This window comes from Streptopelia decaocto, assembly GCF_964273445.1.
Source record: "Streptopelia decaocto genome assembly, chromosome: 1".
In the NCBI taxonomy this organism is placed as follows: domain Eukaryota; kingdom Metazoa; phylum Chordata; class Aves; order Columbiformes; family Columbidae; genus Streptopelia; species Streptopelia decaocto.
Genome location: NC_138663.1, coordinates 200846287 through 200872090, shown reverse-complemented (window position 1 = coordinate 200872090; position 25804 = coordinate 200846287). Strand labels below are relative to the sequence as shown.

The window sequence follows — 25804 nt, the reverse complement described above, 5'->3', positions numbered from 1 at the left end:
TGGGTAAAGGGCATTTTATTAATTAAAAGTGGAAGGAGTACCATCTAAGGCTAGAAATTATTCATAAACAAATTTGCTTGCTGTCCACACTCTCCTCTTCCAAACCGCTAGGTACAGAACACCATTAAATCACTGTGCCATGTCACAGTATGTCACAGGCTTTAGAACAAGACAAAGGAGAACCAAGTTCTACAGCTCCAAATATTGCCAACCTTTGTGCCAGTGGTAGACTGGCAGGGTACATTACTAAGAAAAAGAAATTGGAAAAACAAGGTACGTATACGTAGAAGAGAGCTCATTCGGATGCAGGAATGTCTTTCCTAACATACAGGTCTAGAGCTGGTGTAACTACACAAATGGTTTAGGGATCAAGAATTTTTTTATTGCTGTTGTTGTTGTTTTGTTGTTGTTTTTAAGAGACTGCGTGTTTTGTTGAATAGCTACATTAGGATGGTTTTAAATTCTGTGCCAAACAAAGACAAACTGCTGTCTTGTACCACTCCAAGAATCCAGTTACACAAGAAGCAGAATTATCTCTACACAGACTGGTAAAAGGTACAAGCCACATTTTAAGAAGAGGGAAGACTTTCTATTCTCATTAATCTCTTTCTATTCGGTATTATTCCACCCTGCGTATCATCACAGTATAGACAAAAATGTTCAGAAAATGCAACATAGTGGGCAATTTCTTTATAAGAAAAAAAAAACCTCAGTTACATTTAACTTCTTTCTGCCTGAATTGGTTCAAAATACTATTTACTATTCCAAAAGTATTAACTGAATGCAGGTAATCGAGCTTAAATCTTTATGTATTTTTTTTCAGATCTGTGAAGAACCAGAAAGCCCTATCCTGTGAGTAAAGGTAAAGATTATTAGTATTTACCAGGAAAAAACCCTGTCATATCAAAGGTAAAGACAAAAAAATATCAAGGAAAAAAATGCTCATATCCACCCTCATATATACTATATCTCAGTAAGAAATATAATAAAAGCAGCTGTGAGGCTCAGGTATAAAATAAGGAAAATATTCTTTAAAAAATGCCTGAATGGGTTGGCAGCCAAACTGCTACATAATTTTGCATATCCATCTTGCTTCCTTATATATGTTGGAAAATAACCAACATATTTGCACTGTATTGCCAAATTTTAGATAACAAATATCTTTTTTTTTTCTTCCCCCCTTAAGAGAATTAAGTCTTTTAGATATCATGCTCACGCTCTTATCTCAAATCCACTGCTATTTGGTTGTAGCATTACTGTTTTTCCTTCGTGATCCAGCTGAAGGTTTTCCTGCATCTCCAGCTTTTTGTAAAAAAATGCCTGCAGATCTACTCCAAGAGAAAGTCTCAAAGAAATTAGTTTGAGAACTTAAGATCTCAAAAACTAGAGTACATCTTCAAAGAAAAATGAAGCATGGACACTTTTACCTCTGTAATTTGTACCTGAACGAACAAGTGATGAATAATGATCCAGGCCACCAACAGTTTTAAATTCAGATGCATTTTTAATCCATGCTGCATAAACCACAAGCATTTGTTGCAGGTCTGCTTGCAGCCAACTGATACAAGTTATGAGTCTCTTGGTATAGTTTTGTTTCTGAGAATGCAAATAAGAACATCATCAAAGCTTTTGGCTAATGCTTCAGTTCATTTGCTCTGGAGTGTTGTGTGTTCACAAATAAGAGAGGAAATATTTGTCACAAATAACCTTTGACAACATAAGATGGTGCTAAGCAGACCAAAGCACTGAATCCTTTTTTTGCATCAGTCCTCAAAAAGAGTTTCAAGTGCAAAAAGAAAGGCAACTGCATGAGTAAGGAAAGAAAAAAGTGAAGGCAAGAGTAGAGCAAGAACAACTTAGACCCTTGTCTCTGTATCTCAGTCTGGCAGGGGTCGCTCAGAGCGTACTCCCTTTGACTATCACTGTCTGTATCTCTTATTAGTAAATAAAATCTGGTCATGACTGTTTTTGGCCCCTTCTTGTGGCCAAATGGCAGATCACAGCAAAATTTGTATCCATACAGCTCAGCTCATTCCCACCACACCAGGAGGCCTCCATCATCCTTTCTTGCGCCTCTTGAAGGAAGCGTTGAATATGCACTCACTGATGGCTTTGGTACACAGGAGTGTTTTTGAGCAGGGGAATACAGCTGATCAACTCCAATAGCCCTTTCAGCCCTGTCTTAGGTGCTTCTTATCTCACAGCTGCAAGCCAGTTCATCAGGCTTTCAATATTTGACCATACCAAAACAAACGAACAAACAAAAATACAGCTTTTTTATTAGCTGAAAAAAATATACAGAAGGAATTAGAAGTGTTTATATAGGGGAAAAAATAGCACTGACTAAAAATACATTTCGACTAACAGGTCCTAAACTATTTGTATCAAAGGTTTGACCATCACTATACACAACTCAATAAATTCCCAGAGGCACATTCAAAGGGACAGAAAAACTATTATATCACGTTACATGGTGACATAATGGTGTAGCTACTTGAGAAGCCACTGCTTTGATGACACACTTTTCAATTGCTGAGCAGCTTTAAGAAATTTAAAGGAAAAAACAGAGTCATTTTTCTATCAGCCCTTATTCCAGAAGCTTAGAAGGATTTTAGTTTGTTAACAAAGGGAAAAACTGTCCATCTACTCACAATTAGCCCGTAATCCTCAGGCTTCAGATTACCCCAAACCTTTAAGAAAATAATTTTTAAAAGGTATTCAAAACCAGGATTCAAAATTTTAAACACACAGTAGTTTGCAGTAAGCATCTCTATCATCCTATTTTTCTAGCTCTACAAGGATTCAAATTTTTCAAATCAGGAAACCAATTTTTATATTATTTAAGTGATTTTACTAGTAATTTTATATTATAGTCCAATCAGATGAAGATGGCTACTTAGGTTACCCTTTAAAAAAATTCTAAATCATTCATATATGCTAGAAGAAGTTAGCAAAAAAATTGGAAACTAATGTAACAAAACTTACATATCAATACAGCTAGACCCAACAGGGCATTAATTGTTCTAAGCTTCCACTTGAACTAGTACTGTGTAATGTCTTGTTGAACTTCAATATACTATAATACTTGCATGGTAGCCAATCGTTGGCATTCACAGTAAGGGAATTGTTCCACAAAGTCCGTCACTTGTATCTTAACAAAGAACAGACGGTGGAAAGAACCTTCAGCCTCAAGAAGATGAGACCCCAGCCAAGGACAAAGAAGAAATTGTTTACAATATGGATGGTGAGACACTGGTACAGGTCGTCCCTCGAAGCTGTGGATGCCCCATCCCTGGAAGTGTTCAAGGTCGGGTTGGACAGGGCATTGAGCAACTTGGTCTAGGGCAAGGTGTCCTGCCCATGGCAAGGGGGTTGGAACTAGGTGATCTTTAGAAGTTCCCTCCAACCTAAACTGTTCTATGACAACCCAACCAAGGACACTACTAAGTACTAAAGCAGAAATTTCCCATAATGTGTATTTGCAAACGTCACAGGACTTGGTTTGAACTGAATATGACAATAATGATGCACTTTTTGACTATAAATATGTGCTGATTTAGGCAAGTGGTGCAACTCTTTGGATTGGGTCAGGAGGCATTTCATGATCATGAATAAATCAGGTAAACTACACTCTGTGTCTGTGTGTCCTCGCTTAAATCAGCAGCAAACTGAGTAAAGAGATTCATGTCACTAGATATTCTGCATACATAGAATCATAGAATTATAGAATCATTTTGGTTGGAAGAGACCCTCAAGAACATTGGCAACCATAACCTAACTCTAGCACTAAACCATGTCCCTAAAAGCCTCTTAAGAACTTTTGAGGACACAGAAAAAATTAATAAGATATTCTAAACAGCTAAATATAACTGCATGTAAATAAAGAAAAATTATTTAATGAAGTAAAATATAATACTTTGATTCCAGAAAGAAGTTGTTAAAGATCAGCAAAAATAAGCTGAAAACTACCCTCTTTTCATAAAGTCAATTTTTGACATATTCTAATTATAATAATCTGGTACGCTCAGTGACAATTTGTACTCTAAAGCACAATCTAAACTAGAAGTGCAACAAGCCTCTTCTCCAAAACCTCAAATCTAGCAGAATGTTTTTAGAATATGCGCAGCCCTCCATTTAAATTAAACTTAAGGGCTTAACTGGTCTAGGGCCTGTGTATGCCTTCTGGTCAATGCATCTGTGAGAACATAAAATAAAACCCAGAAAGCAGCAGAATTTTGATTTTATCAGGAAAAGCTTATTTTTAAAATGGGAATTGTCCAGCTGGAATTAAACACATAAGCCAAGTCTCACCGCTTAGCTATATTCCAGGGTCTTTCACATGGTCACTTTCTTTAAAAAACTCGCTGGTTCCTTGCACTTCTCTAGTTCAATCCAGCTGCTTGTTTTTTATGTGAGGACTAAATAACAAGATATTGTCCTGTGGTTCGCTGGAAATTTGTCTTGCCAGTGTTGTTAACTGCACACATTTGCTCGCTGGTCCCGTGCCAGGTAAACCGCACAGCAATGGCCTCGTACATCACAACCCATGGCCCTACCACCCAGCTGCCTCTGCTTCTAATTTTGTTTGGTGCTCTGGGGAATTATACCATCCAGGGGGAGACAAAAACAGATGACTTTGTTATCGCTATATATGTGCCCTGAGCAGCTCTGAGGTTATTAAACTCATAATGCCAGTTTCTCCACCTTATAGAACACCAGTTTCCATCACTTTTATTATCTCTTTCTTTGCATTAGGTCTATAAAGCCATCGGGATAAATATCATCTGATCACCACATCTGCACTGTAGCCAAGAGCTATTTGAAAACTCTTATTCGAACAGGCCTGCTAGACAGCAGGGCTGCAGAATAAAGCAGAATATTACAGCAGAATAAAATTCATCCTGTTGCTTGCATGAGCGCAATAAAAAAGCAGGAGTGAGTGAGCAACTTTATCTTATATACCACATTGCTCTCCTTCCTCCTCTTTCAAGGGCACTTCTCTTAAGGGACAAATAAACCCAGATCTACCATTTTAAACGAACTTTTCACTAATCGTATTAACAATGAACAACAACATGTAATATTACAAACAGAACTATTTTCCCTTTCAGATGCATATCTAGCCAGAATGGATGCAGTACTGTTTGAAAATACGTATCATGAGCAATATGCCTCAAAAACCAAAACCACGGGAAATAAAATAATAATAATAATAATAATAATAATAATAATAATAATAATAATAATAAAGGCCCAAATCTCAGTTTTGATAATAATAACCCTTGCCATGTTTTTGCCTTCTAGATTACTGGTGTTAAGTCACATATACACTTACCATATATCTTGTGGCAGGTTTAAAGTAATGCTGCCTTTGATTTCATCCCCGAAGCGCAGATAGCCCAGAGTGGCCAGGGAGATATACAAGGTCATGACTATTCCCATGCCAATGTTCAGCGCCTGTGGGAAACGTGCACTGTCCTTCATTCTGTTTTCCAATGGGAGTACCTGGAAATAGAGGGAGAATCAATCACATTTTATGTCCTCACAGTAAAACTATTTTTCTCTCCCCTTTCAAAGCCAATTTCAAGAATTTAGGTGATTTTATTAATAAATAAGATTACTCAACAATAATGTCTCACAGTCTGGAAGATCACAATGTTTTATGCACCAAACAGAAAAGTTCAGTTACTGAGAAGCACCTATCTTGGTTGGAAAACAGCATCAGTGTGGAAATATAAAGCAATATTTATAGGTTAGAAAAACTGAGAAGAGAAACTTATGGTGCCCAGAAGAAATACACAGGCAATACGATTAACGTGAATTTTTTTGTAACAGAATTGTTCAGAATCCAAGGATAATTCTCCTGTTTTTATTAGGAATGTCTGCATTGTCAGTTCCCATCACAGACGAACCTACCATGTGCATGGCTGACACACAAGCTCATGCTCAGCAGCCTCAGCTCTTCCCAAGGAGAGGGACCCTCGAGCCTAAGACAACCAGAATACGTACCCGTACTCTGTGCTGACAGTGACAGAGCCACTAAGCTTTACCTAAATGTAGTGCAGGTACTTTGAGCCTGAACTACAGCCAAGTGAGTTTGCTGGGCTTGCCATCACTTCAGGGTGAAGATACGGGCATTACAACCATCACCGCATGCCGGAGAGTTCCCCTTTTACATGTACAATACTATGCACAGAATAATACACTTAGTAAGTTCCAGCTTAAGTTTTCAGTCACCAACACAAAATCTCCAGGCAAGGCAGGAAATGCAAATAACAAGCCACATGCTGCTCATCCCACCTTGAATTTCATCAGTGTAACAGATCTTTTTATGTCTTCATTAAGAGAGAAACTGAAGGCATGTGGATGCTCCCAGAGAAGCAGTTTTCCTACCTCTTTCAGAAGAACTGCACACTCATCTCAGATACTCAATATCGTTCAAGATTAAACCACCTAATTTTGTATGCCTACTTATATGTAAAATGTCTAAGTTTCTCTAACGAAGATCAATAATGAAGAGCTGGTCAAAACACTCAGTGGAATAAAGACTGCAGTTCAGCTTATCTTCCAGTAGACATGCAGGTTATATTCGATTAACAGTATGTCGCTGTAATTAAACAAGCTTGTCATCGCTTGTCAACACATCAAACCTAATACAGACAGAACAGTTTCGGTGCAACAGGGTTGACCTGTAAAAGCTACTGCCCATCACACAAAATTGCTTTTTAAATGACTGAATATTTACTGTTTTCAATTGACCCAGTGTAAGTTATGAAAAAAACAGGTCTCATCCGCTAACAAACAAATTGGTATATTTGAAATGTTGCCATATTCTTTTCTACAGGGCAATCATTCCTTTCCTCCTGGTCACCCAATTATATTCTCTTCCTGACTATCATTGAGTATCACCACTGCCAATCCATCCCACATTGCTGTATTTCTCCTACACCAGCAATCCTGAAGAAGTCATTTTATACCTGGGAACAAAAAAATATGCACATTTGGAGGCATTTCCAAATTTTCATTCATCTTCAATTAAAAGACATTACAAATTTTAACTGAGGATCTTCTTTATATAATTCAGAGCCTCCACAGCTGACAGTTTTCCTCCAGAAAGCAATTTGAGCTTGCACTGTAACTTAATCTGATGAAGAATACTAAATTTAAACCAAAAAGAGTTTAACAACTTCTATCAATTTTTAAATTACAGTCTTGAGCAGCAGAAAAAAATATGAAAGGAGACATGTGGTATTACTTTAGTAATATAATACTAAAGTATTACTTTACTGCCACACAGACAAAAATATGGTCCTTCCTCTAAATAAACTAAGGTTCTGTCTGTATGGTACCTATTGAGTCATCTTTTTACATTTTTCATCAAAAACTGCCAGGTAGGACAGATGGCACTTCAGATTCTTTTGTCCCCAGTTGTAATTAGATTGTTTTCACACATCTCCTTATTAAGAGCTTTGAATGATGCAAATTACAGGCAATTTTTCCCTTCTCCTGAGTTTTCCCATTCTTGACTTCCTACAAACAGAGAGCATTTGGGCCTGGACCAGTAATAAAAACGTTCATTGAACGTGTATCTGTTAATTCTCTAGTGATTATAAATGGAAAATATTTTCTGTATAAGTTCTACCGTGTTCTACCACTTCTGGGAATCTTAACAAGCGTAAGTTGTTACAGTAAGATCTTATTCCAAGCTGCATTATCTCTGCAGAGGTTTAATGGCCATCACTTGCCCAGCTTATAGATACCAGGAATCACTTAGTAACTTCACTGGCCCAGGGATTTGATTTCCAGAGTCTCCAGCATTCACCTCTTACATTCCTGGCAGAAGGAGGGTAATGAACTCAGACACACATGCCAGCCACGAAAATAAATCTTGTGTTGTTTCACCACGACTCCTGGCAGGAGAGGGATCCTTGAGACCACCTGGCCCTCTGAAGGACGGCAAAAGCAATCTGTAGGAAACTGCTAATGGAGGAAAAAACTTCTGTGGTTTCACAGAGTGAGCTCAAGTCAAAGACTACGGGAGTGCTCATTATGATGCCTTCTTTCAGACAAAGAAAAAGCCCTAAAGGCTAGTCATAAAAATGCTGAAGAGAAAGAAACTTCCTACTTTTTGGCTACTTCCTCAGTTGAAATAGCAAAGTGTTACATGTGTATGACAAACACTGGCTATGGCCATTCTGAAAGAAAGTCATCTAAACATATTTATTTTAATGACTGCACTAGATTTAAATAAATAACTGTTATGAGTAATGACATTTTGCACATACACAATGCTTTGTATCAAATGCAGAACAGCTCCCACGGCCTGTCCAGAGAGCAGAGGAGGAGGAAGGAGCACGCAGCACCCAGCAGTGTTGGGAGGTGAGTGAGCAGCATCAGGAGCCAACAGACAGCACTGGAGTTTTGCTGCTGAGCAGGAAACGCTGAGGTAGCAAAGGGACTTGGGTCCAGCCTCCCAAGGACCTGAGCCCTCGGGAGCTCCAGCAACCAGGAGCGAGGCAGTGGCCACGGTCGCTGCTGTGGGAGGGATGCACAGGAGACCTGGAGACATTGCTCAAGATTGCACGAGACTGCTGGGTCTGAATAGCAGAGGGGGTGACTTGCTGCAGGGCAAGGGCCCCTGCACAGCCGGAGTGGCCACCCTTGGCATGTCAGGGGATTTGTCCAAGACAAACTCCTGAGGGAAGAAACCATCCAAACCACAGGGACTATGAGGTGTCCGTTCCTCAGAGCAGTCACCTCACCAGCACAAAGCGCGCTCTGAATTGCCAAGCCAGCATGGATTTATCAAGGATAAATCACACTTAGCCAATCTCATGGCCCTTTCGCATGGAACAATTGGCTTTATGGACAAAGGGAAGGTCATCGAAGCAAGATCCCACAGCATCCTTTATAATAAAATTAGACAAGAGAGGGACTGGATGCCAGGAGTATAAATTGGGTGAAAAACAGTCCAGACTAGTGGGCTCAAAAGGTACCAAGTTCCACTGGAGACTGGTTACTTACGTTGCTCCTGCAGGTTTGATAGGAGGGGTGATGCTTGTTAATGACCTGGGTGATGCAATAGAACATACCCTTAACATGGTGGTAGATGGCATTATGTTAGGACTAACAGTTGATTCAAAGGAGAGTAGAGCGTCAGTTCAGAGGGACCTCAGTGAGCTGGAGGACTGGGCAGAGAGAGATCTCATGGAGCTCAAAGACAAAAGCGAAATCCTCAACACTGGACAGAGTAACGGCATGCAGAAGATGAGGACTATCATGCTAGGGTGCAGTTCAGCAGACATGGACCAGGACATCCTGGCAGACAAGAAGCTGAACAGGAGTCAACAGCCCACATTTATGCAGGCTTGGCGTGCACATGGGCCACACCAGCAAGAGAACACGCAGCAGGCCAAAAAGTGATTCTTCCTCTCTGTGGCACTTGAGAAACTGCACCTGGATACCATGCCCAGTTTTGGTCACCCAGTACCAGACAGACATTGACACATGGGGCAAGTCCAGCTGAGGGAGGTCAACATGGCAAGCAGGTTGGAGCACGAGAGGCCAACAGCTGAGGTAATTCAGGCCACAGAGAAGGTGAGGGCAGGGAACCTCCTTGAAGTCTTCAGCTAACCAAAGGAAGAGAGGGCTTGCAGAGAAGACCAAGCCGATTTCTAAGAGGTGCAATGTCAAAGAATGAGCAGCAACAGTCACTACTTGCAACAAGGGGAATTTTCAGTTGGACATAAGGAAAAATAATTTTATGAAGAGAACAGCTAATTGCTGGGACAGGCTACCAAGAGGGACTGAGAGCCTTCATTCTCTGATACTTTCATAGCTCAGCTGGATTGGGTTCTGAGGAAACCAATCCAACAGAAGGTAGATCTTTTTTTGAGCAGCAGTTTGGACTTCACGACCTCCAGAGGTCCTTTTCAACTTATTTTTTCTGTGGTTCTGTGGACATATATTGTTACCTCCAGCAGGATGCTATGATTTCCCATAGGCCATACATGAAAAAATTGAAAAAGTGATTATTATGAGAAATCCAATCTAGACATCAATATGTGAATTGAAGTAACGTGAAATCAATATAATAAAGAGCAAGTACCATTCACAATTCCTCACAGGCAACCTATAACTATGGTTGTTTATTGGTTTTAGTTTTTAACCTTTTCACATTTTAACGAACTTCTTTTTACAGGCAGACGAGATTATCATACAATTGTCTATCTGAAACCTAGTTCATAAAGGAAAGCAAAGAACCAGTGGCACAAACTCTGTTCAATGTGCTTGAGCCCAAAGGAAGCATTCAAATATATATTTTTTTAAATTTCTAACTGTACTGCAATCTTTTACCTTTTGCATTTAAAGCCAATCAGTCTGAAGACCCACATTTGTCCAAGAAAACAAGGATTTATTTAAAAAATAATTAAACAACATTATAGGACAATTCTCTTAAGCACACCAACTCCAGCTTTTTAACTATCCATTAAATCAAGTTCACTCATTAAGCTAAATGATGTCGCTTCTTGCACACTAACGAGTAGGTCAAAATAAAACATACTACATCTAAACGCGTGTTCCTGCATCATCAACCTCACTTTAACATTGCATGTCTTTTCCTTAAATTCATTGTTAATGAAGGTTGTAAAGAGAAATAGAGGATAACAGTATCATTAGCCAAAGACACATTAACATACTTAGATCTTGAAGCATGCAGCCCTCTCCAAGCTAACAAGTAGCTCCATTGATTTAAGCAGGGAATGATGCTGAGTTACCAACCAATACAGTTTTCCATGCTTTTAGTCAGTGTTGGATTTGGTAGCCATAAGAAACTGTATTTTAAAATGCTAATTTCTCTCTGCTTAACCTTGAGTTAGTACCAGGACTAGATCATCCTCCAGGCTGAACAGATGAGGATGCTAATGCGGCCTTTCCTGCATCACCCAGTCCAGGTGAGCGTGTCCCTTCCCAGGCCCAGATGCTCCTTCTGAGCAGCAGGAGGTGTTTCAAGCCAGTTGTTGTCACTGCAGGAGATGCTTCCCTTGGCAGAATGCATCTCCAAAGAAATTATGGAAAGAACTTGAGCCAGGTCTTATACATTATACAACATCACCTATTCCAGACAAGTTGAAATGTTGCGTATCTCACAGGATTAACATGAAGCCAAGTAACAACCAATTACACATATATTACACAAACTCCCTGCTCCCTAAGCTGTTAAATTTCACCAGGATCCAGAAGATCTGTGAAGTGTTTATAAGGAGACAAGAGGCTGACGGGAGGTATGACTTGAGCCAGTGCTTGTTCTGACACCGTGTCACTGTTGGGCAGCTGCTGGATAAATTTTCACTCTGAATTGCTTTTCAGTCCCTGTACAGTCCCTATCGCAATGACTACCAAAAAAATGAACGTTTTAACTGAACGCAAAAGAGAGAAGGTTCTTTTCACTAATGCTTTTTAGTTTTAGTTTTATTGTGTCCTTTTTGGAACACTGAAGCTGAATATGGGGGTTTTGTCCCTTTTTCTGGAGTCAGACATTAATTTCACTCTTCAATTCTTTTAAATGATTTTTTTTAAAAAGCTAACATCCTACCTAGATGACTGAATAGCTTTGAAAGAAAAAAAATATCACACCTCTGATTGTCTCTCTCTGTCCAACACTTATAACATCTTCTCTCAACAGGGAAGTTGCATCAGTTCGGTATCTCACAATAAGGCTTTGATCTTGCTCTGTGCTTGTTCAAACAAGCACACAGGCAGGATCATTAATCCAGCCCAATACCGCCCACACCCTTCAGACCTATAAGCTGTCACCACATACACAACCACGGCACAAACTAGTGATGGGAAATTCTATGGTCAGGGGAAACTTAGGGGGATAACCTCTCCGAAGCAAGGTCACCAGGGGCAGAATGCTGGAGGTGAGAGAATTGTGAGATCCATGAGTTGAGTTAAGTTTCAGAGTTTAAAAAAACTTTCAGTTTTTTTAATAGATCTTTTCCCTGCTTCTTATTTCCATGCTCTGTTTCATTCACGCTGTTTCTCCCTCAGTTCACACTAGTGCTTTGTCATAGCCCTAAAGACCTATGAAATCAGCTATTTTAGACAAAACTGAACCTTTTCATAATTTCTCATTTTCCATCATTTTGTCCCTCCTCAGTTGAATAAATTCTCCATCTTTTTCTCTGTCACCTGCTTCATAGAGGTCCTCCTATCGTCTTTGAGACACTAGCATGTGACTACTATCTTCCTTGAAACTTATTAATAATACTTGATTCCTTCAATAACTATTATATCAACCTTTGGTTTCTTCATTTACAAAACAAGCATAATCTATCCTCCTTTCATTCACCAAACAAACTCAAAAGTACTCATACTTTACTGGCAAAGAAGTATAATCAAATCTTTGAAACAAGCTGGCTAATCATCAACCATTATGCAAAGTACAGAATCATAGAATAGTTTGGGTTGGAAGGGCCCTTCAAAGCTCATCCAGTCCAACCCCTGCCATGAGCAGGGACATCTTCACCCAGATCAGGTTGCTCAGAGCCCCGTCCAGCCTGGCCTGGGATGTCTCCAGGGATGGGGCATCCACCACCTCTCTGGGAAACCTGGGCCAGGGTTTCACCACCCTCAGTGTAAAAAATTTCTTACTCATGTCTGGCCTGAATCTCCCGTCCTTTAGTTTAAAACCATCACCCCTTGTCCAATCGTAACAGGTCCTGCTAGAAAGTATGTCTCCCCATCTTTCTTATCTTTCATATCTTCCTTTTCATTTCAAGCTGCATGAAGTAGGTATGAACATCCCCCGGTAATACCGTCATCTCCTCACTCCATGCCTTGAATATCCTGCTACATTCAGTCTTTCTACAACTAAGCTGCAGGGGACTGTCGAATTCTAATCAGAAATCTCTACGTTTTAAATGACTGGACAACAAAAAACAACAACCACATGAGAATTCAGCCCGCAGATAATCAGATAAACTTTGATTTAATTGTCATGGCCACTACAAACTAATCTTGTACCGGATAACTTAATAGCAGACGTGCTTAATGTTTAAATAGATATGGTCATCTTTCCCTTTTTCAGGAAATACCACTGAAATGGCAAGAATGAAGCAATCCTCCATCTCTTACCCTCTTAAAATAAGTGTTTCAGGTAGAGGAGACAGCTATACAGATGGTTTCATTAGTTTAAGGTACAGACAAGCCAAGAATTTTGGAAAATTAAAACCAATGTATTAATCAGCATTTGCTCAAGAAAACAAAACAAAACACCTGTAATCATGTCCTACTGCAACAAAATAAACCCCTCCTCAATTCAAAGCAAAAAAGCAGAAGATGCTGATATCGAAGGTATTCATGGTATGTAAACATAAATTCTACTACTTAATCCACAAAGAAAGAAGACTGAATTCTCAGTAAACCAGTGCAGCCCAGGCCAGGCCCGGCCCATTCATACTGGTCTGTAGAAGGTCCCAAAGAACTCATTCGTTCCCTGAGAGGTGGATCTACAAGCCTACAGCGTACTGGGGAACTGTCTGCACAAGGAGGATGGTTTCTCAAAGTTAAATAATGATCATAACATATTTCTATTACATTGCTCCATTCTGTTTGCCTGTCCTTTTTCATCTCCTCTTTCACCGTACAGAGAAGTCTTACACAATATTTGAGCAACAAGCTTTTATTCCATCACTTTCAGATACATTTTTAAAGCTCACTTTTAAAGCTCACTTTTTTTTTTACAAGTACAATAAAAAAATCTGACTTGTCTTACCAGATCCCTAATGATTGAAAATAAAAGGGCGACTTCTATTACCCAAGGAAAGATGCAAGCTAAATGATGACTATACATCAATTTTTACAGTAAAAGGTTTATACAAAATAACTAAATCCAGAAGCCAAGTTCCCATTACAGAACACTAACTTCTGAAAACTGCTGAGCCTGAAAGAAAGTTATACTCATGGGTCTTTGTTTGTGTTAGTAAGGTTCACCGTGAATATAGGAAGTATTAAAGTTGGAATATGGACAGCCAAACGGCTCTCCAGGGTAAAAGGAAGCTTTTCTACACTTAGGAAGTACAACAATATCAATAAGCAATATTTAACTCGGTAAAGAGGTAATATCAAGTTGCCTGAGATGTTATCAACATTGATCTGATTATGGAAGACAATGAACTTTTTACAGTTTCTCATACAACATTTTATCAGCTACCTCTAACAACATTCTCCATTTCTACACATTTGCCCATAACCTTTTTCCTCCTCTCTTACATTAATCATCTCCAGAAGACATTCAAACCAAGCAATTTTGCACAGTACCTACAACACGCCTCTTGCAGATGTGGCATTTCAAGTCCACATTCACCATGTACATTTAGGAGAAGGTCATGTCCACAGTCAGCAAATCCAGTCACCTACACTGGGGTGTCCAAATGCAAAAACATCCTCTGAAAACTCACATCTGTTACAACTGGATGATACAAGTCTTTGCATATCTCAGAAGAACACTAATTAAATTGATAGACCTCTGTCTAGAAATGTCCCAAGCAGATTTAGATGATGTCATGTTACCTGTTAAATGTCTGTTTCTGACATATCCTTTCTGGTCTTAAAGACAACAGAAGAGTGCCATTGGGTTTCATTAATTTTTTTAGAAAGATAAAACGAATCTGGCAAAATAATTTTTGACAATGAGAGGCTTTTATCTCAAAGCCACAGACCTAACAAGCTCATCTGCACCACTTTCAAAATCCAAATAACAACATTTTAAAATGATAATCCACTTAATTTTCTCTTTTTTAAATCTCCCGAAATTGGTTAGCTGGTGCCTAATGTGATTCCAGAGCCTGCCTTTTGGTATACAAATACCAATCCACTTTCTACTGCAAAGCTGTGATATCCAAGTTCAAAAGCAGTTTGAATAGATAATTTCAAGTAAGAGGCTAAAATATCAGAAGCTTTATTTTCCAAACCTGAAATTAATGTTGGAAAGTAACAGTTTCTCTTCACTAGACTAATCAGTCTGCAGCACTCAACAGAGAAAGAAAAAAAAGAACATATTCAATTCTAGAAACCATACTTAACTTTGCATATTTCTGTGTAACGGAGAAGAAAAATTATCTTTCTTGTTTAAACGTTATGAATCTATTTCATCCTCCTTTCCCCTGAAGCTTATATTAATATATCACTTCCACATTTGGATTTGGATTTTATACCTCGAATGAGAAAGCCAACCAGACTTTCACTGCAAAATATTCATTAAGGGTAACTGCTATTATATAAGCATAACATTATGCAAAGCTATTACCTGCACACGGTAATGCTACAGACATAGCCGAGCCTGAAGGTTTTATATCCTTCTGAAAAGTATGTTCAAGAGGTTTAACCACATTTTGGGCACACTGAGGAGCACAGTCTGAAGTTACTTTTTAATTCACTAACAAAAATCTCACATTCATTAGAGAAAACAGACCTACTCACCTTTGGAAAATGAATGAGGCTCTTGAACATAGTTCTTACAAAATATAATGTCACATGTTCTGTGAAAGACACATTTCACTCCATTACATCACCTGCAGCTCCTGTATTCAAATATTGTTGGTACTTTTCTGTGGCCTGAACACCAGCCCTGTGATTTGCCGGGCAGCACATCTGGCACAGGGAACCCACAGACAGAATCACAGAATCACAGAATTGACTGAGTTGGAAAAGACCTCAGAGATCATCAAGTCCAACCTTTGGTCCAACTCTAGTCCATTGACTAGATCATGGCACTAAGTGCCATGTCCAATCTCAGTTTAAAAACCTCCAGGGACGGTGAGTCCACCACCTCCCTGGGCAGCCATTCCAATGCCTGACCACTCTCTCTGCAAAGAATTCCTTTCTAATATCCAGCCTAAATTTCCCCTGGCAGAGTTGAAGCCCATGTGCCCTTGTCCTGTTGCTGACTGCCTGGGAGAAGAGACCAATCCCCACCTGGCTAGAACTTCCCTTCAGGTAGTTATAGAGAGTGATGAGGTCACCTCTAAGCCTCCTCTTCTCCAGACTAAACAACCCCAGCTCCCTCAGCCTCTCCCCATAGGTCTTGTGTTCAAGTCCCTTCACCAGTTGTGTTGCTCTTCTCTGGACCCGCTCCAGCACTTCAATGTCTTTCCTGAACTGAGGGGCCCAGAACTGAACACAATACTCCAGGTGTGGCCTCACCAATGCAGAGTACAGGGGAAGGATCGCTTCTCTTGTCCTGCTGACCACGCTATTTTTGATACAGGACAGGATACCATTGGACAGAGAGAAGCTGAAGCACAGAGTGCGAGAAGCGGCCGATTCTCCTATCCCCAGCTGAGCCCTGTACTCAAAAAGGTGCACTGAGGCCTGAATAAACACTTTCTCTATCTCCTAATCAACATAGTATTGCCTTCTGGACCAAAATTTTCACTTTAAAACAAAACCGAGTACCTTAAACGGTCTGTTGTACTGCATTTCTGCTGCCACTACTGTTCCACAAACTGTATTGATGCCAGTAGTCAACACAATTTCCACAAGGTCACCCTGATGATCTTAAAATCTTAACTTACAAGTGTTGAAACCCCCCAACCAACCCTCAACATGATGAGTGATCACCACCAGATGGACAGCACTGAGCTCTCAGGTGCTGTTTGCGAACTCAATGCTCAGGGATCACGGGTTCCCCCACTGCCAAGTCCTCCTGTTCGCACACAGCGGTTACCACCTGGCTGCCCAGACAGACACATTTTGCAACAGGAACCTTATACCCATCAGCAGTGACCCCATTTTTACAGACAAGTCAAACAAGGACCAAAGCAATGAACGGCACAAGGAACAGACTGCAGTACTTTTTAATCCTGTTACAAGCACGCTCAGAGTTCAGCATGCATTAACATTAATCAGCACCTTATTTCTGCTGTGGTAGTTGTAGCAACAAAGGAACAACTTGCCTGGATTCCAGCAAAATGACAAAACTATTCAAATCTGCCACCAAATAAGAGTTCAGATTGATCTCACAGGCAGATATGAACAGCATGATTCATCATATTCATATAATTGATTCATCATATTAATTATTTTTCTTCTAACGAAAATATCTGAAAACAGTTTTATAACACTAGCTGATGAAATGTTTAACTAGTTCTCAGTATTACACAAGTACTAGTTTCTAGGCACTGCCTTGGTTTATCTGAGATTCTAGATTTCAACTATAAACAGGCTACTCTTCCTCTTTTGGTTATTACAGACACAAGGCAGTAAAATTAAGGTTCTTAAAGTCTATTCATCCAGGGATTGACTACAGCCAAGGCAACAACACTCCAAATTACTTCCACACTGCTGATTTTCTTAGTACTCATGGACAGCTAATCAGTCCTAAACTAACGAAGGATTTTAACCAAAACCCATGTTCAAATGCTCACCATCTAAAAGAGGAAATATGCTCTCTCAGGCGCAAGATGAAAATCCTACCAGGAATCTGCTGAATCACTGCATCTCCCTGCATCACATTCCCCATAGTGAACAGGACTTTAGACTTCTCTGTTTAATTAAGTCTCACTAATTTTAATAGAGTTACTTAAGAACTACAGTAATATTTTAAGTGCTAAACTAAAAGAAAAAAAAAAAAACAATATATAAAAAGCTTTTTGGAAGAATGGCATGGAAAAAAAAAATCAGTGATAAAGTATTTTCCCTGCAGCCTATTATTTGGTTCAAAGACACCAGACAAACATGTTCCCATAATGAGCATGGCATTAGGAACTACCAATTACTTTCTCTCTACATTAGTCACTCCCCTATTACTAAAAACAAAATCAATTAGGTATCTTTGAAAATAAATCCTCCTGACTGCTATGTGTAAAGTGTACTGTTTTATACTGTGCTTTATAGATCATTTACTCCTCTACTCGAATTGTTCATCATTAAGTGTTCCTGGCAGGAAAGACCATTTTACATAGAACAACAGTGGTAGAAAAAACACACTTGAGGGTATTTTTCCTCTCTTGACAGGTTCTGCCTAAGATGACTTCACCAGCCCAAAAAACTCAGAATTTCATTTGCTGTCCCTGTTTGTAACATTCAGTAATCTGGCAGCTCTCAGATGAGAATTAGGATAACGTATGTTTGGAATAAAGAAAAAGCAAAAATGAGACCTGTTTAAGGCCAACTTATTGCATAAAATGAATCAACCATCATCAACTTTTCTGATAAAATTAAGACCTAAGGCTTCTGTTTATAATGCAATGTTCAGATAGCTTCACAGTATTAAGTGTTATTTGCAAGTCATTCAGAACAAAATCTAAAATCAAGACTCTCACAACAAGATCAAGATCAGATAAATCCATTTTGAGTCAGAGAGAGACTAAGGGGCTGATCTAATTAAATGGTGAGGGTTTTTTCCTTACCACAACAATTCAAACACATGCATAAGTAAAATGCACTCTTCATTTGCTTCAAAGAATAAGTAAATTATGATCAAGTAAGAAATTTAGACAGCCTTCACAGAAATAAATGCAGTAAGCGTATAATGTTAATATTTAAAAATATCAAGCAGTATTTCTATGTTTTAAAGGCACACTTCAAATGAACCCTACATTATAAGCTCTTAAATTAAAGAAGGAAAAAAGTTTGGAGTTCTGAAAGATGTCATTAGTAACAATCAGGGATTCAATCAAGCACCATGCTCTGGACAGTCCTTCTACTGTGTTACTACTGCTGATGTAAATTCAAGGAGCTGTCTAATGTGGGATCTAATGTGCCAGAAAATAATTACCATAAATCAATTCCCTGCCTATAATTCAATAAACCACCTCTACCAAATGTCACAGGACTCCCATTTCCTGGCTACAAATACACACGTGAGATTTGCTCAGGTACAGCACAGCAGACACACCTGGGATGTGTATCAAGCATTTACCCACAGGCAGTATGTGCAGTCTGTCCCAGACTATACAATTTAAGCTTAGTACAGTCCCATCTGCCTGATTCACTGAGAATGCTTTTTCTGCCCCAGACCTGTAGACATCAAACAACCCCAGACAAATGGCTGATTTCCTGGTGAAGATGCATCTGGAGCACTGTGTCCAGTTCTGGGCTCCCCAGTTTAAGAAGGATAAGGAATTACTGGAGGGAGTCCAGTGGCAGGCTATGAAGATGATAAGGTGTCTGAAGCATCTTTCTTATGAGGAGAGACTGAGAGAGCTGGGTCTGTTCAGCCTGGAGAAGAGAAGCTGAGAGGGGATCTCATCAATGTTTATAAATATCTCAAGGGTGGGTGTCAAGAGGATGGGACCAGACGCCTTTCAGTGGTGCCCAATGATAGGATGAGGGGCAATGGGCACAGACTGAAGCACAGGGAGTTCCATCTAAACATGAAGAGAAATTTATTTTCTTTGAGGTGCCAGAGCACTGGAACAGGCTGCCCAGAGAGGTTGTGGAGTCTCCTTCTCTGGAGACATTCAAACCCACCTGGACACATTCCTGTGTGATCTGCTCTGGTGAAGCTGCTTTAGCAGGTGGGTTGGACTGGATGATCTCCAGAGGTCCCTTCCAACCCCAACTATTCTGTGATTCTGTGATTCCTATGACAGAACTTCCAGATGACCAAAGGAAAGACTTCCAGATGCACTCAGATCTACATCAGCCCAAACTCTGCATCAGCCAGTTCACAGTCTGAGAAACAGTCCAGAACAGTGTGAGAAATGGAGATTCACAGTCACCAGATCCACATCTCCCGTGTGTGAAAACACTCTGGTAACATCATAACAGTTAAAAGATTTTCCTATTCAGCTCTTCTGGCAGTGATAATACAACAGCAAGGTACAGTATCACAGTATCACAGTATGTTTGGGATTGGAAGGGACCTCAAAAGATCATCTAGTCCAATCCCCCTGCTGGAGCAGGAACACCTAGGTGAGGTCGCACAGGAACATGTCCAGGCGGGTTTTGAATGTCTCCAGAGAAGGAGACTCCACCACTTCCCTTGGCAGCCTGTTCCAGTGTCTGTCACCCTTACTGAGAAGAAGTTTCTTCTCAAATTTAAGCGGAACCTCTTGTGTTCCAGCTTGATCCCATTACCCCTTGTCCTATCATTGTTTGCCACCGAGAAGAGCCTGGCTCCATCCCCATGGCACTCAACCTTTATATATTTATAAACATTAATAAGGTCCCCCCTTAGTCTCCTCTTCTCCAAACTAAAGAGACCCAGCTCCCTCAGCCTTTCTTCATAAGGGAGGTGCTCCACTCCCTTCATCATCTTCGTTGCCCTACGCTGGACCTTCTCCAGCAGTTCCCTGTCCTTCTGGAACTGAGGGGCCCAGAACTGGACACAATATTCCAGATGTGGTCTCACCAGGGCGGAGTAGAGGGGAAGGAGGACCTCTCTCGATCTACTAACCACCCCCCTTCTAATACACCCCAGGATGCCATTGGCCTTCCTGGCCACAAGGGCACAGTGCTGGCTCATGGTCATCCTGTTGTCCACCAGGACCCCCAGGTCCCTTTCCCCTACACTGCTCTCTAATATGTAATCTCCCAACCTATACTGGAACCTGGGGTTGTTCCTGCCCAGATGCAGGACTCTACACTTGCCCTTGTTAAATTTCATTAGGTTATTCTGGTTTAAGTCAGAGCTGGTTATTCTGGTTTAAGTCAGAGCTGACAATTCCAGAGACGAAAAGAGAATTGAAAACTCTTCTGTGTTATGTCAACAATAATTGCATACTGGTTTGGGGTTGTTTTGGTTTGTGTTGGGTTTTTTTGGGGTTGTTTCGGTTTTTTTGAGGGGGAAAGTGGGCTGGTTGTTTTTTTAGTTTAAAGCATACAGTAACACTTGCTGAAATACATTATTATATTAGTAACAAATAAAGTGTATGTAGCAATTTCCTGACAGTTTAAAGACATTATGATCTACCATTCCCAGAAGCCTCTCCAGCTATTTTTAAAAATATGCCATGTGGAACAAAAGTGCTAACTTGAGAACTTTGCTAGTGTGAGATGCAATCAGAAAGCCCCTAGAAACAATAATAAGTGAATAAGAGATTTAAAAAGATCCACTTTTAAAACCCAAATTTTCAGAGTGATAAATCTATTTAATTGACATCCTTCAGGAAACAATGAGGAACTGACGTCCATTATCAGAAGACCACAAATCAAAAAAGTATTCTGAAATGTCTATCCTTTTCCTTATCATCTCCATCTCTGTCAAGTCACATCTATAGACAAGTCTGAAGCAGGAAGAATAATACATTTCTAATAAATTACTTTGTCTTCTGTGGTCCCAAAGGAAAATAAAGATGCATTTATATTTTTACACATTCATCACCTAAAACTGAGCTGCTGAATCATTATAATTATAGTATCATCATATTAGCTGAGTATTAAATTATTATAAAGCATTTATTATACTAGTTATTATCACACTATTGTCTCAATCTATTCAGAACTAAAGACATTCTTCTAATATGGGAAGATGCTAAATATCCAAGTAGCAATCAGTATTCACCAAACTCCCCTCTGATGGGGATATTGTTTTCTCAACCTTTGCCTTATTTGACAAGATAAATTAATCCTTTCCATATCAACATGGGAGATTAGTGCTTCAACAAAAAACACAAAATAACAACAGGAGTAAAACTGTCAGTATCCCATCATCTAGCACAGATTCAGGTGCTTAAAAGAGTCAGTAGAAAGCACTTACCACACCAATTCCTTCAAAAGCAAATACTGCAGTCCCAAAAAACAGTGGGTATTTCTTCCAGCCAACCACAGGAGGCAGTTTCCGAGGATCTACTATATCCTGAAGAAAACAAAGGCGAACAGTGTTACGTGTTATGGAAAGTACATTAGATGCTCCTACAACTTTGACTGATGCGTTTATGCTATAGGAAAGAAAACTCAGTACATATATACATTGCTATTTGCAATCCCTGGTTTTCCTCCCAAATTTGTAGCCACCTTCCCACCCACACACAGACACTTGCAGATATATTTATTCTATATTTATTCTATTACTAACACCAGAAATTTTCCCATTTGAAGTATTACACTGGTCTATATGAGTGAGCATCAATTAAACCAAAAAGGAAAGCTCACAACTCAAGCTTAATCTTCCACAAACTTCTCAGAGCATTGCGTTTTCTAATCTGCTTTCATGCTGCACAGATATTCTTCATAACCATAAGGGACAGTAAAAGAAAATCTTTTAAATACAAGCTGAGCTCCTGCAGAGCAATTAATCACTCTCTATCTCCCTCAGTCTCTTCTATGTAACTTCTCCTGCTCCCTCACCCAGCCAACACCTCTCAGTGGCTTTTCTGGTCCGTCCTCATCCACCGCTTCCCACTCATGGCATTCGTGTCAAAGTTTTCTCTAACAGCAGGGGCACTCATCACTGATCTACACTGTGTGTGCAACAGCATCGATCACCTAGCACTTTCCAAAAATCATGAGAAAGAAAAATGTAGAGGTTTCTACGTGTGATTTTTTTTCGGCCATCAGTTTCATTTGTTCCATTACGAAATGCCTCCAAATACGAAAAACAGCAGCAATTCAGAAAATGCAGCAACTATTCAACTTCTCAGGAGATAGAAGTCTGCAATGTATATTCTTAAAGGGTAAGTCTTAAATTTTTCCTGACTGTACCGGAGAAACACTAGAAATAAATGTTATTGAATTTGTTCTTCCATTGCAACAAAAAGATTGACCATAGATTAAAACCCTGCGAATTCTGTGTGCAGCCCATCAAAATTCATATATTTTTCCACTCAAAGACTTCAAGTCATTACAATACATACTTTGTTATCTTGAGTGTGCCAATATTATCCTTTCTTTCAAAAGTATGTGTCCCAAGTACTGAGACTACTCCTTAAACTAAGATGCCTCAATTAGATACAAGATAACCCTGCCTTTCCGGAATTGTCAGTCAGTATGTATCTATCAGAGTCCAACCACCACACACAACATATACAACTTGCCACATTGGAAAAGATAAGAAACTTTTTTATACTCACTCTAACAATATACTGGTAAATGATCACCAGGCTGACAGCCATGGAGAGATTGGCAAGCAATGAAAGGAAGGACAGGCTCTTCAGGTCACGAATAAAGACCAGGAGGATCATGAATGGCAGGAAACACAGCATGTATATTCGTAAATCAGTACTCCTTTTCTCAGAAGAACTGCTGGTGGTACTGACATTTATGGGAGCAGTCTTGTCTTCCAATAATCCTTCATGGACCTATAGGGAAAAAAAAACAAACTGAAACAAAATCCCCCCATATTAAACAGTGGTAGCACTGAGTATACAGTCACATCACTGTTCTTCTATAGGGAAATTTGTCCCTCTGCTTTACCTGCTGACTGTCGAGCATTTTGGGATCCCTGTCCTCTCAGCGCAGAGGGGAGGACAAGGCACTTGGAGCAAGTGTTTCATCAGTAAGACAAATGATGATATCAGGACATGAAAGACCTGAAAGTGTCTTTATCCCACCACTGACTAAAGAGGAAATAAATCCACATGAGCAGTTTACATCAGATTCCTTTCAGAAAGGAAGGGTTTGGTAAATTGAATGCAATCAAGATGGATCTAGGTCTAAATATTAAGAGTCTGAATTTTCCTAAGGAGAGTAAGTTATATGAGTAACATTATTGTACCCAAGTCCAGTGCCTCATGACCTTATGCCTTTGCCATGCACATCACAGCAGCACAATACAAAATAATGTCAGAATATGAACCTGCTTGTCTTCCAATCCAAATGATTTTATTTTTCACTCTTCACTCTTCTATTTATCAATGTCAAATCAACTTTAAAAACCAGGAGCTCTGAGAGAGTTGAGAGTTGAGTTGGTATAAATTAATCACGGTATCACGGTATCACGGTATGTTTGGGATTGGAAGGGACCTCAAAAGATCATCTAGTCCAATCCCCCTGCTGGAGCAGGAACGCCTAGGTGAGGTCGCACAGGAACATGTCCAGGCGGGTTTTGAATGTCTCCAGAGAAGGAGACTCCACAACTTCCCTGGGCAGCCTGTTCCAGTGCTCTGTCACCCTCACTGAGAAGAAGTTTCTTCTCAAATTTAAGTGGAACCTCTTGTGTTCCAGCTTGATCCCATTACCCCTTGTCCTATCATTGTTTGCCACCGAGAAGAGCCTGGCTCCATCCCCATGGCACTCATCCTTTATATATTTATAAACATTAATAAGGTCCCCCCTTAGTCTCCTCTTCTCCAAACTAAAGAGACCCAGCTCCCTCAGCCTTTCTTCATAAGGGAGGTGCTCCACTCCCTTCATCATCTTCGTTGCCCTACGCTGGACCCTCTCCAGCAGTTCCCTGTCCTTCTGGAACTGAGGGGCCCAGAACTGGACACAATATTCCAGATGTGGTCTCACCAGGGCGGAGTAGAGGGGAAGGAGGACCTCCCTCAATCTACTAACCACCCCCCTTCTAATCCACCCCAGGATGCCATTGGCCTTCCTGGCCACAAGGGCACAGTGCTGGCTCATGGTCATCCTGTTGTCCACCAGGACCCCCAGGTCCCTTTCCCCTACACTGCTCTCTAATATGTAATCTCCCAACCTATACTGGAACCTGGGGTTGTTCCTGCCCAGATGCAGGACTCTACACTTGCCCTTGTTAAATTTCATTAGGTTATTCCCCGCCCAACTCTCCAGCCTGTCCAGATCCCGCTGGATGGCAGCACAGCCCTCCGGCGTGTCAGCCACTCCTCCCAGCTTAGTGTCATCAGCAAACTTGCTGATAGTACACTCAATTCCCTCGTCCAAGTCGTTAATGAATATATTGAATAATATTGGCCCCAGCACTGACCCCTGGGGCACTCCACTAGATACTGGCCTCCAACTAGACTCCGCACCATTGACTACCACTCTCTGGCTTTTCTCCCTAAGCCAGTTTGCAACCCACCTCACTACTCTATTGTCTAGACCACACCTCCTCAACTTAGCTGTGAGGATGCTGTGGGAGACTGTGTCAAAGGCTTTACTGAAGTCAAGGTAGACCACATCCACCGCTCTGCCATCATCCATCCACCTTGTTACATTCTCATAAAAGGCTATGAGGTTGGTCAAGCATGACTTACCCTTGGTAAAGCCATGCTGACTGCCCCTAATAACCCTCTTATCCTTGATATGCCTTGAGATGGCACCAAGGACAAGCTGTTCCATTACTTTCCCAGGGACAGAGGTGAGGCTGACCGGTCTATAATTACCCGGGTCCTCCTTCTTGCCCTTTTTGAAGACTGGAGTGACATTTGCTTTCCTCCAATCCTCGGGCACCTCTCCCGTTTCCCAAGACTTGGCAAAGATGATGGAGAGCAGTCCAGCAATGACTTCAGCCAGCTCCCTCAGCACCCGCGGATGCATCCCATCTGGACCCATGGATTTATGAATGTCCAGACTATTTAATTGCTCCCTAACCCAGTCCTCATCGACTAAAGCAAACTCCTCCATTGACCTGGCTTCATCCAGGGTCTCAGGGGTACAGGGCTCCCCAGGACAGCCTCCGGCAGAGTAGACAGAGACAAAGAAGGCATTCAGTAATTCTGCCTTCTCTGTATCTTCTGCCACCAGGGCACCCACCCCATTCATCAGTGGGCCTACATTGCCTCTGGTATTAGTTTTATCTGCTATGTATTTGAAAAAGTTCTTTTTGCTGTCCTTGACCCCTCTCGCCAGCTGTAATTCTAAGGAGGCCTTGGCTATCCTAGCTGCCTTCCTACATCCTCTAACAGCAGCCTTATATTCCTCCCAAGTGGCCAGCCCCTGCTTCCATGAC

The 25804-nt window shown here is 40.5% G+C and overlaps 1 protein-coding gene across 3 annotated transcripts in view; it reads right to left on the bottom strand.

Annotated features, from left to right (window-relative positions):
• The window catches only part of SLC36A4 (solute carrier family 36 member 4), a 112294-nt gene that overhangs the window by 58990 nt on the left and 27500 nt on the right, over positions 1 to 25804 (bottom strand). For all 3 annotated transcript variants that reach the window (XM_082066735.1, XM_082066734.1, XM_082066736.1), the window contains exons 7-9: positions 23022 to 23249; positions 21710 to 21808; positions 5336 to 5505 (exon numbers count right to left, since the gene is read on the bottom strand). In XM_082066735.1, coding sequence (XP_081922861.1) covers positions 5336 to 5505; positions 21710 to 21808; positions 23022 to 23249 — 497 coding nt within the window. The remainder of the gene's footprint in view (positions 1 to 5335; positions 5506 to 21709; positions 21809 to 23021; positions 23250 to 25804) is intronic.